This window comes from Amblyraja radiata, chromosome 2 (genome assembly GCF_010909765.2).
Source record: "Amblyraja radiata isolate CabotCenter1 chromosome 2, sAmbRad1.1.pri, whole genome shotgun sequence".
In the NCBI taxonomy this organism is placed as follows: Eukaryota; Metazoa; Chordata; class Chondrichthyes; order Rajiformes; family Rajidae; genus Amblyraja; species Amblyraja radiata.
In genome coordinates this window covers 118,543,903-118,554,074 of record NC_045957.1, presented here as the reverse complement: position 1 = coordinate 118,554,074, position 10,172 = coordinate 118,543,903, and the positions used below count along the sequence as shown (strand labels likewise).

Genomic DNA, 10,172 nt, shown 5'->3' with positions numbered 1-10,172 from the left:
ATCTGCAGTTACTTCCCACACAATTACAAAGGTCTCCCGCCGTAAAACCAGCAGGAGAGCTCTTACAAACCACAATGTCTGATTAATGGGGGGGGGGGGGAGGGAGCCAGCGTCCACTTTGGGTCTGAAGAAGGGTTTCGGCCCGAAACGTCGCCTATTTCCTTCGCTCCATAGATGCTGCTGCACCCGCTGAGTTTCCCCAGCAATTTTGTGTACCGTCCACTTTGATCTGTCGTTTTCACACCTTACCCTTCCATACCGCTAGACTCCCCCCCCCGACCCTCAGCCTGAAGAAGGGTCTCGTCCCGAAACGTCACCCATTCCTTGTCTCCAGAGATGGTGCCAAAGATTGTATAATCTTTGATCGTGCCTGTCCCGCTGAGTTACTCCAGCAATTTCGGAGAGGCTGGAGGCGGGTTGGGGGAAGGCTTCAGTCCGCGCCTCCCTGGGACAAGGCCTCTGTTGCCGGGGCGACGGCGGTGGCGGAAGTGCGTGTGCCTCGGTCTCCCCCTGCAGCGGCAGCGAGCGAGCGAGCGACGGACGGACGGAGAGAGTAATGGCCGCCACGGCCACGGCCACCTGGCGACGGCGCTGCCCCGCGCGGCGATAACCGCCACCGCCACCATGTTCGAGAACTTCAAGGAGCGGCTGCTGAGCGCCCAGCACGACCTGAGCAGCAGGTAGGCGGGAGGCCCGGCCCGGCCCGAGCTGGGAAAGGGGCAGAGCCAAGAGACTGGAGCAGGGAGTTGTATTGGGGACGGAGGGTCGGGGGACGGGGACTGGGACAGTGACAGTGACTGGGACAGTGACAGTGACTGGGACAGTGACAGTGACTGGGACAGTGACAGTGACTGGGACAGTGACAGTGACTGGGACAGTGACATGGACTGGGACATGGACTGGGACAGTGACATGGACTGGGACAGGGACATGGACTGGGACAGTGACTGGGACATGGACTGGGACAGGGACTGGGACAGTGACAGTGACTGGACTGGGACAGTGACATGGACATGGACAGGGACTGGGACAGTGACATGAACTGGGACAGTGACTGGGACAGGGACTGGGACAGTGACAGTGACTGGACTGGGACATGGACTGGGACAGTGACATGGACTGGGACAGTGACATGGACAGGGACTGGGACAGTGACAGTGACTGGACTGGGACAGTGACATGGACATGGACAGGGACTGGGACAGTGACATGGACTGGGACAGTGACATGAACTGGGACATGGACTGGGACAGTGACTGGACTGGGACAGTGACTGGACTGGGACAGTGACTGGACTGGGACATGGACTGGGACAGTGACTGGACTGGGACAGTGACATGGACTGGGACAGTGACATGGACTGGGACATGGACTGGGACAGTGACATGGACTGGGACAAGGACTGGGACAGGGACAGTGACATGGACAGTGACATGGACTGGGACATGGACTGGGACAGTGACATGGACTGGGACATGGACTGGGACAGTGACTGGACTGGGACATGGACTGGGACAGTGACTGGACTGGGACATGGACTGGGACAGTGACTGGGACATGGACTGGGACAGTGACTGAACTGGGACAGTGACATGGACTGGGACATGGACTGGGACAGTGACATGGACTGGGACATGGACTGGGACAGTGACTGGACTGGGACAGTGACTGGACTGGGGCATGGACTGGGACAGTGACTGGACTGGGACAGTGACATGGACTGGGACAGTGACATGGACTGGGACATGGACTGGGACAGGGACAGTGACATGGACTGGGACAGGGACAGTGACATGGACTGGGACAGTGCCATGGACTGGGACAGTGACTGGACTGGGACAGTGACATGGACTGGGACAGTGACATGGACTGGGACAGTGACTGGACTGGGACAGTGACATGGACTGGGACAGTGACATGGACTGGGACAGTGACTGGGACATGGACTGGGACAGTGACATGGACTGGGACAGTGACATGGACTGGGACAGTGACTAGACTGGGACAGTGACATGGACTGGGACATGGACTGGGACAGGGACAGTGACATGGACTGGGACATGGACTGGGACAGGGACAGTGACATGGACTGAGACAGTGACTGGACTGGGACAGTGACATGGACTGGGACAGTGACATGGACTGGGACAGTGACAGGGACTGGGACATGGACTGGGACAGTGAAATGGACTGGGACAGTGACATGGACTTGGACAGTGACTGGACTGGGACAGTGACTGGACTGGGACAGTGATATGGACTGGGACAGTGACATGGACTGGGACAGTGACAGTGACTGGGACATGGACTGGGACAGTGACATGGACTGGGACAGTGACATGGACTGGGACAGTGACTGGACTAGGACTGGGACAGTGACATGGACTGGGACAGTGACATGGACTGGGACAGTGACAGTGACTGGGACATGGACTGGGACGGACAGTGACAGGACTGGGACAGTGACATGAACTGGGACAGTGACATAGACTGGGACATGGACTGGGACAGTGACAGTGACTGGACTGGGACAGTGACATGGACTGGGACAGTGACATGGACAGGGACATGGACAGGGCACTGTGACAGGGGCAGAGCAAGGTGATAGGGGGAGTAGTGGCTCGGGTGCAAGGACGGGGCTGGGACAGTAGGCAGGGCATTGCATTGGGGACGGGGGGGGGGGCGAAGATAGGGGGTTGGGACAGGGGCAGAGTCAGGCGACTGGGGAGTAGGAGCTGGGAGCAAGGGAGGGGTTGGGCCAGGGTGTAGGCGGCGCATTAGGGACAGAGACAGAACTAAGAGAGAGGGAACTAGGGGCAGGGGTAGGAGGGATTGGGGTGGGGGATAGGAGGGGCTCCCCTCTCTCCCTGAACATTTGTTCAGACCAGCCCTGTGTAAATGAAATAACATTACCTGTTCCTTGGTGACAACATGGAAGAGTTGGCCCAAAGGGCCTCTTTCTATTCTGTATGACTCTAAGACAGCCGGTTGCTCTGATCCCCGAGTTAGGTATGACACCCACCCATCTCCTCTAAGTTTATAATTATCGCATGCTACTTGGAAGTAACAGCGTCTTACACATATTTCTTGGGGACAGTATTTTGTGTTATTTTGCTGGAGAAATACTCAAAATATTTATAATGTGTTTCTGAAACTACAGTCAATTGGACCATGAAGCCTGAAGAAGGGCCCTGACTTGAAATGTTTCCTGTCCAGTCGCTCCCCAGCTACTGCCTGGCCTGCTGAGTTCCTCCAGTGCTTTGCCTTTGGCTTAACTGGACCCTGTCTATTTTACAAATCTCTGGAATGAAAGCGGCTTGCTGGTCATGTGAGTGCAGAACAAACGGCGTAGGCTGTTTTCTCCTGATAACTCGTGCTCAATGAATGGCATCAAAAGTTGGAGTAAAACTTGGCTCGGACTTTTGCACAAATTACTCTTCAGCTGGCTGTGTGAATGTGTGAGCATTCACTTCTAATAGGTCTGGAAACGTCTAACTAAGGCTGAAATGAAGCGGGTAACATGTGTGGGTATATAATAAGTGCAAATCTCCATGAGCAGGCCTTGTTTAATTTGCACAGGGAATGAAGTAACATCTTGTCGACTTCTAACCTTTGGCAAAGGGTGCCAATCTGTCTATATCTAAGTCATGTGTTAAAAAAACATTGAATTGGCAATTTTGAAATTTGTTCAGCCAACTCGCATACTCCTGCAATACTTTACACAGAGGTGCAGCGGTAGAGTTGCTGTCTTACAGCGCCAGAGACCCGGGTTTGATCCTACTACGGATGTGGTCTGTACGGAGTTTGTACTTTCTCCCTGTGACACTCGTGGGTTTTCTCCGGAATCTCCGGTTTCCTCCCACACTCCAAAGTTTTATCGGTTTATTGGCTTGGTATAATTGTGAATTGTCCCTAGTGTGTGTAGGATAGTGTTAGTGTGTGGGGATCGCTGGTCGACGCGGACCCGGTGGGCCTAAGGGCCTGTTTCCACGCTGTATCTCTAAACTAAACTCGCAATTCATGATAGACTGTACTTTTGTTGTGTTGATCCCTTTTGAATATCTTCATGGCAATAAACCTGCTATTTTATGTGCTGATTTATCTGATCATTAAATAGGAATTTTTTAGCTTTTGCAATTTTGGTGAATCCCAAGTGCAATTAAGTTCATAAGTTCTAGGAGCAGAATTAGGCTATTATGCCCATCAAGTGTACTCTGCCATTCAATCATGGCTGATCTTTCTTCCCCTCTCAAACCCATTCTCCTGTCTTCTCCCCATAACCCCTGACACCCTTACGAATTAAGAATCTGCCAGTCTCCGCCTCAATAATATCCATTGACTTGGCATCCACAGCCTTCTGTGGCAGAATAGAAAGAATTGCAAACTCAAAGTGCACAATTAAACATCTTGCTGAATCTGCTTTTGCATTTGTTGCACTGCTTATTGTACCTTAGAGATGCAGCAGGGAAACAGCACCCATAGATCCACTGAGTCCAGGCCAACCCACAACCACCTGTTCACGCCAGTTCTATGTTATCCCGTGTTCTCATCCACACCCTATGCAATTTCAGAGAATAATTAACCGATAAAACTGCACTTGAGATGAGGGAGGAAACCGCAGTCACAGGGAGAACATGCAAACTCCCCACCGACAACACTCTAGGTCAGAATCAAACCTGAGTCTCTTGCGCAGTGAGGTAGGAGCTCTACCACCTTTGCCATTGTTATATTAATTATTTTCTTATTTCTAATTTCAGTTTAAAGACGCTAAGTGACAAATCCAAAGAAGTAAATGTTAAGAAGCCAAGGTAATCATCTGTTTATTCCATGTTTAATAGACTGATTAGCTTGAGTGAGTTTGTCTTCAGGCAATGCTCCTAATGTTTGAAAGATGGTGCAGGGTGTCTTGAAAATGCACACCTCCAGATTCAGGAACAGTTTCTTCCCAGTTGTTATTAGGAAATTGAACCATTCTCTCACCAACTAGAGAGTGTTTTAGGGTGGCATGGTGGCGCAACGGTAAAGTTGCTGCCTTACAGCGCCACAGACCCGGGTTTGATCCTGACTACGGGTGCTGTCAGTACGGCGTTTACACATTCTCCCCGTGACCGTTTAGGGTTTCACCGGGTGCTCCAGTTTCCTCCCACACTCCAAAAGCATACAGGTTTGTAGGTTGTGTTCAAAAGGGAACTGCAGATGCTGGAATATCGAAGGTACACACAATTGCTGGGGAAACTCAGCGGGTGCAGCAGCATCTATGGAGCGAAGGAAATAGGCGACGTTTCGGGCCGAAACCCTTCTTCAGACTGATGGGGGGTGGGGAAAGAAAGAAGGAAAAGGGGAGGAGGAGGAGGAGCCCGAGGGCTGGCGGGTGGGAGGAGACAGCTAGAGGGTTAAGGAAGGGGAGGAGACAGCACGGGCTAGCCAAATTGGGAGAATTCAATGTTAATGCCATAAGGACGCAAGGACCCCAGACGGAATATGAGGTGCTGTTCCTCCAATTTCTGCTGTTGCTCACTCTGGCAATGGAGGAGACCCAGGACAGAGAGGTCGGATTGGGAATGGGAGGGGGAGTTGAAGTGCTGAGCCACCGGGAGGTCAGATAGGTTATTGCGGACTGAGCGGAGGTGTTCGGCGAAACGATCGCCCAACCTGCGCTTGGTCTCACCGATGTAAATCAGCTGACATCTAGAGTAGCGGATGCAGTAGATGAGGTTGGAGGAGATACAGGTGAACCTTTGTCGCACCTGGAACGACTGCTTGGGACCTTGAATGGAGTCGAGGGGGGAGGTGAAGGGACAGGTGTTGCATTTCTTGCGGTTGCAACGGAAAGTGCCCGGGGAGGGGGTGGTGCGGGAGGGAAGGGAAGAATTGACGAGGGAGTTGCGGAGGGAGCGGTCTTTGCGGAAGGCAGACATGGGGGGAGATGGGAAGATGTGGCGAGTGGTGGGGTCACGTTGGAGGTGGCGAAAATGGCAGAGGATTATGTGTTGATCAACTCTGATCAAGAAGGCTCACCAGCGTCTCTTCTTCCTGAGGAGACTGAAGAAGGTCCATCTGTCTCCTCAGATCCTGGTGAACTTCTACCGCTGCACCATCGAGAGCATCCTTACCAACTGCATCACAGTATGGTATGGCAACTGCTCTGTCTCCGACCGGAAGGCATTGCAGAGGGTGGTGAAAATTGCCCAACGCATCACCGGTTCCTCGCTCCCCTCCATTGAGTCTGTCCAAAGCAAGCGTTATCTGCGGAGGGCGCTCAGCATCGCCAAGGACTGCTCTCACCCCAACCATGGACTGTTTACCCTCCTACCATCCGGGAGGCGCTACAGGTCTCTCCGTTGCCGAACCAGCAGGTCCAGGAACAGCTTCTTCCCGGCGGCTGTCACTCTACTCAACAACGTACCTCGGTGACTGCCAATCACCCCCCCACCCCCCGGACACTTATTATCACTTATTATTATTTATTTAAATCATTTGCTATGTCGCTCTTCCAGGGAGATGCTAAATGCATTTCGTTGTCTCTGTACTGTACCCTGACAATGACAATTAAAATTGAATCTGAATCTGAATCTGTATTTGCCGGCTGGTGGGGTGAAAGGTGAGGACCAGAGGGACTCTGCCCTTGTTGCGTGTGCGAGGATGGGGAGAGAGAGCAGTGTTACGGGGTATGGATGAGACCCTGGTGTGAGCCTCATCCATGGTGGCGGAGGGGAATCCCCGTTCCCTGAAGAACGAGGACATTTCCGATGCCCTGGTATGAAATGTCTCATCCTGGGAACAGATGCGGCGTAGGCGGAGGAATTGGGAGTAGGGGATGGAGTCTTTACAGGGGGCAGGGTGGGAAGACGTGTAGTCCAGATAGCCATGTGAGTCAGTGGGTTTGTAATGTATGTCGGTCAGGAGTCTGTCCCCTGCGATGGAGATGATGAGGTCAAGGAATGGTAGGGAAGTGTCGGAAATCGTCCAGGTGTATTGGAGTGCCGGATGGAAGTTGGTGGTGAAGTGGATGAAGTCAGTCAGTTGTGTGTGGGTGCAGGAGGTGGCACCAAAGCAGTCGTCATTGTAGGTTAATTGGCTTCTGTAAATTGTCCCTAGAGTGCTAGTTTATGGGGTCGCCGGTCTCGGTGAGCTAAAGGCGCCTGTTTCCACGCCATATCTATAAAAGCTAACGTAAAGTCTAAAGAGAGCGGTCCTGACCTCCCATCTACCTCATAGAGGACGTTCAAACTATTTTTTAATATGACTTTAGTGGATTTTATCGTGAAATGTTATATCCTTTATGCTGTATCTATACACTGTGGATAGCTTGATTGTAATTATGTATAGTTTCTTTGCTGACTGGATAGCATGCAACAAAAATAGCTTTTCACTGTACCTCGGTACTCATGAAAATAACAATAAACTAACTAACTATTTCGTATTGTTTAGAAATATGTTGATTGGTAACGCACAATTATTTGGTTCAGTACTTTGAATTTTCAATTGGGTACAGTTTGCCCAGAGACCCTTTCTTTTGCATTCCTCCCTTCAGCACCATCAAGCTAAAGTTTCTACAGGGCCTAGTCTTGCCACCTGGGCTCTCTTCTATCTCCCCCACTTACTGTAAAGTCCCGTTTCCAGTTCCCTCGAACCTGACCATGAAACTACCGACTACTCAGCCTCTCTTCCAACCTGTTGTGAAACTGATACTGTTAACTCTGTCCTGGAGTACTTTATTTTTAACCCATCCTCATTGGTGCCTGTGCGGTTTCGGGAAATAACATCCTAAACCTCTTTCCTTCTTGACGATACACTTTTAATTCACACTGTTGTAGTCAGAGAGTCATACGGCATGGAAACAGGCCCTTCAGCCTAATATGCCCACGTTCTAAACTAGTCCCACCTGCCTGCGTTTGGCCCATATTCCTATAAACCTATCCTATCCTACCAGAGAAGGTAGTTGAGGATGATACTGCCGTTCAAGAAACATTTAGACAGGCACGTGAATAGGATAGGTTTGGTAGAGAAGTGATGGTCCTGGCATTGTGTTCAGCCCATACGTTGTGGCCCGACTGGCCTGTTCCAGTGCTGTACTGTTCTAATATCTCAAGATAAAACCACATGTCTGTAATAACAAAATAAAAGCATAAAATACAAGAGATACTCAGCAGGTCAGGTCAGCATATGTGGTATAAGAAATAGAGTTGTTGTGTCAGATTAATGACCCTTAATTAGAATCATAATAAAAGCATATTTTATGCGAGCATGATATATTGGTAATGGGCTGTATGCACAAGATCAGTGTTTTGGAAAGTGAGCTAATTAATGACTTAGTGAGAGCACCCAAGTGCAAATCAATTACATTTTCTTTTACAGTCAGCAAGTAGAAAACATTAGTCTTGTACAGTTTGAGGTTGAACAGAAAATATTTAGACTGTTTCAATTAAACTCATTTTGCACATTTCTACAAGCCATGGAAACTTTCCCAGAAAAAAATGTAATTGACATTTTGTTCCACCGTTCAGCAGCTTGCAAAACAAAATGCACACATTTGACAAAATCTTTACAAATCAGAAAAAGACAGCCAAGCACTGACTGACTAGACGCAGCTTGTTGTAGAATATAGCTTTTTAAGAAGTAGAAATGAGGAACTGCTTTATACCACATATAGACACAAATGCTGGAGTAACTCAGCGGGTCAGGCAGCATCTCTGGAGAAAAAGGATGGGTGACTCTTTGGGTTGGGACTCTTCTCAGACAGGGTCAGAAATTCTGTGGGTGGTTATTCCATGGGTGCTGAAGGTCGGTTGAGGACACTCCGCCAAGAACAAAGAGGGACCCGGCATGGGAGGGGGGGTTGACGAGAGCAAAGTGGGACCCAGCGTGGGGGAGGAGGGAGAGGGGTGCAGAGAACAAAGAGGGAACCGGAGTGGGGGGGCCGCCTGAGAACAAAGTGGGACCTGGCGTGGGGGGGCTTGGCGAACAAAGTGGGACCCGCCGCGTTAAGGGGAGAAGGCAGGAGAATGGGGTTAGGAGGGAGAGATAGATCAGCCATGATTGAATGGTGGAGTAGACTTGATGGGCCGATTGGCCCAATTCTGCTCCTACGAATTATGAAATTATTATGTATCATGGATAGTGCAGTACTAATGGGAAAAACGCTTATAGACATCAAAAATGTTGGATCCCAAAACTATTATTCATGAGATAAGTTAACTTATGTATTTTCCTAGCTATCAAGAGCGTCGGAATGGGAGTTGTGTGGTTAGTAATTCAGTGGGGTCAAGAGGAATGTGAGAGCATTACAGGAATATAATTTCTGGCTAAGCGTGAGAGATAGTAGAGATGAAAGAGTTTGAGACAAAGTGTGGAGGGAAACACAGGTGACCAAAGAGAGAGGGGGTTGGGGCAGTAGCAACGCTGATACTTAGCTTCAAAAGAAGAGTCTTGACCCAAAACGCCACCTGTTCCTTTTCTCCAGAGATGTTGCCTGACCCGCTGAGTTACTCCAGCTTTTTTGTGTCTATCTTCAGTTTAAACCAGCATCTGCAGTTCCTCCCTACACATCTTAGCTTTAAAGCCTACTTTGTATTGCTTTGCAAGGGAGAGGAACTAGACGTAAACTCTGATCTTTGACTAAAATAAAACGGGGAATTAACGGACAATATCAGAGCAGTGTATTGTTATGAGATAGAAAATGAGCAGCTGATAGCCCTGAGTGTGGTCCCTCCAGATTTGATGATGGATTACTAAACAGTTGGGTCGTTGTGGTATATTCATCTAAATGTAGTTTAGAGATGCAGTATAGAAACAGGCCCTTCGGCCCACTGAATCCACGCGGACCTGCAATCACTTGTGTACTAGTTCTATCCTACACACTAGGGACAATTTACAGAAGCTAATTAACCTACACGCCATTGGAATGTGTGAGGAAACCAGAGCACCCGGAGAAAACCCATGTGCTCACAGGAAGAACGTACAAATCCGTACAGACAGCACCCAAGATCAGGATCGAACCCGAGTCTCTGGCGCATTGGGACAGCCGCCCTACTGCTGTGCTGAAGTTTAGGGAACTTCTTGAACTCTTTATTACAACTTTGTGATGTTACTGTAATATTACAGGTTACTTCAATTTATTTCTTTGAAATATTTCAATCCTAAGATCTTGATAAATCAACTAAGCTTAAAAT

General features: G+C 49.6%; 1 protein-coding gene across 1 annotated transcript in view; it reads left to right on the top strand.

Annotated features, from left to right (window-relative positions):
• Window positions 1-403: 403 nt before the first annotated feature.
• dtnbp1 (dystrobrevin binding protein 1) overlaps window positions 404-10,172 on the top strand; it is a 158,006-nt gene continuing 148,237 nt past the window's right edge. The window contains exons 1-2 of the mRNA XM_033014256.1: window positions 404-680; window positions 4,758-4,808. Of these exons, the coding sequence (XP_032870147.1) occupies window positions 625-680; window positions 4,758-4,808 (107 nt within the window). The 5' untranslated portion in view covers window positions 404-624. The remainder of the gene's footprint in view (window positions 681-4,757; window positions 4,809-10,172) is intronic.